This window comes from Aplysia californica, unplaced genomic scaffold, assembly GCF_000002075.1.
Source record: "Aplysia californica isolate F4 #8 unplaced genomic scaffold, AplCal3.0 scaffold00002, whole genome shotgun sequence".
NCBI lineage: Eukaryota > Metazoa > Mollusca > Gastropoda > Aplysiida > Aplysiidae > Aplysia > Aplysia californica.
In genome coordinates, this window is record NW_004797272.1 from 3,501,655 (window position 1) to 3,503,330 (window position 1,676).

Below are 1,676 nucleotides of genomic sequence, written 5' to 3' on the forward strand. Positions count from 1 at the left end.
CCCCCACACACACACACAGAGACTCACACAACACAAACACACACGACACAAACACACACATGAACACACACACAGACACACACACACATAGACACACACAACACATACACACACAAACACACATACACATAAACACACACACACAACACAAATACACAAACACACACACACACAACACAAACACACACACATACACACACGCATAAACACGCACACATACACACACTTTCTGCCTCGCGCTCTCCTGTCTGAAGTCGCTCCTGTCTTCAGCACTCAAAAGGTCTTGACTAATATGCCAAGAGTGAAGTTCGAACCCGAACTTTTCCAGCCCTTTCTGAAATATCGTTGCCCCTACCCAAGTCCAATGTGCTTTTATGTAAATAGAAATTTCATTTGCCAAACTTTTTGAAAATAGAAGTTTGAATGACTTGCTAGTTGGTCGGAGGATTAAAAAAACAACAACCTCAAGTCATACATCATAATTATTAAATATTTTCTCTCAGTATTGTACGTGTAAATCATGGTTTATACAGATTGTGTGTATGCTGCATCAGGCTAAGTATTTCCATCGGTTTCCTATTTCTTTTCCCCTTCAGCAGACGACAAAGACAAGATGGCGAAGCCCACGTTAATTCTCTTCTGTGCAGTTACAATCCTCCTACTTCAGAGTTGCAGTGCAGGCCGTAAGTTTTTTTCTTTAGTTCCTTTTAATATATATGCTTAAAAAATGAGCTAAAACGTTCTTAAGTCAGTCTTTTTTGATAATTAAAAAATAAAAATTTAACAAAAAATAAAGGATTCTAAATCAGTCGACCGTTATTTTGTTTCATTGATGGGTGTGCTCACGATTCGTTCTATCGAAGTCGAAAGTTATACTGTGAAGTCATTCGGCGTAGACGTTCCATTGATCAGGGAAGTTTTCAATGGAACAACGACACTGGATGACGACAGAGTGTGCATGCCCAACTTTGCACCTTCGATTTCGTCGTGTCGTGTACGGTAAACACTCCGAATGATGATAATAATTATTAAAAAAAACAACAACAACAAAAAATCTTTATCGTAAAATGCCAAACGAAATGTTCCATTCAGAGAAGCAGGTGAAATCGGTGTGATCAACGACCTCATTCGACGATGACTAATATCTAGGGCTGGGCAATGAGTCGCTTTATCAAAATCCGGATAATATGTTAGTGCACCTCTTCGGCAATTAAAAGTGCTTTGAACCGCTTCGGCAAATGGGTTTGAACCACTTTGACAAACAGGTTAGCATCACTTCAAAATATGGGTGCACCCACTTTCGCAAACGGGCTAGGAAAGACAGTTTAAGAGTCTGAATTCGGATAATATTTGATTGTGAATTATCCTGTCATCCGGATAGGTTATCCGGATTTTGCCCTCCACTACTAATATCCAGTTGCGTAAGGCGACTGGAAACCCAAGTCACGCATGCGTGCACAGCTCTAAGATAATGTGATTGTGGGCCTTCCATTAGCGATAAGAACAGTTGAAACGGCCTGTTTTGACACTATTGATTCTCCATTTTCCGCGTTTATTTCGCACTGGACAGTTATTCAAAACGCTGGAATCTCTTTCCTTCTCCTCCTCGATCTTTCAATTCCTGCTCTTGTCCTCCTCCTCCTCCTCCTCCTCCTCCTCCTCCTCCTCCTCCTCCT

General features: G+C 40.9%; 1 protein-coding gene across 1 annotated transcript in view; it reads left to right on the forward strand.

Annotated features, from left to right (window-relative positions):
• LOC106014240 overlaps positions 1-683 on the forward strand; it is a gene marked incomplete at its 3' end in the record, with an annotated part of 22,817 nt that extends 22,134 nt beyond the window's left edge. The window contains 1 exon segment of the mRNA XM_013091528.2: positions 597-683. Within this exon segment, the coding sequence (XP_012946982.1) occupies positions 597-683 (87 nt within the window).
• Positions 684-1,676: the final 993 nt, after the last annotated feature.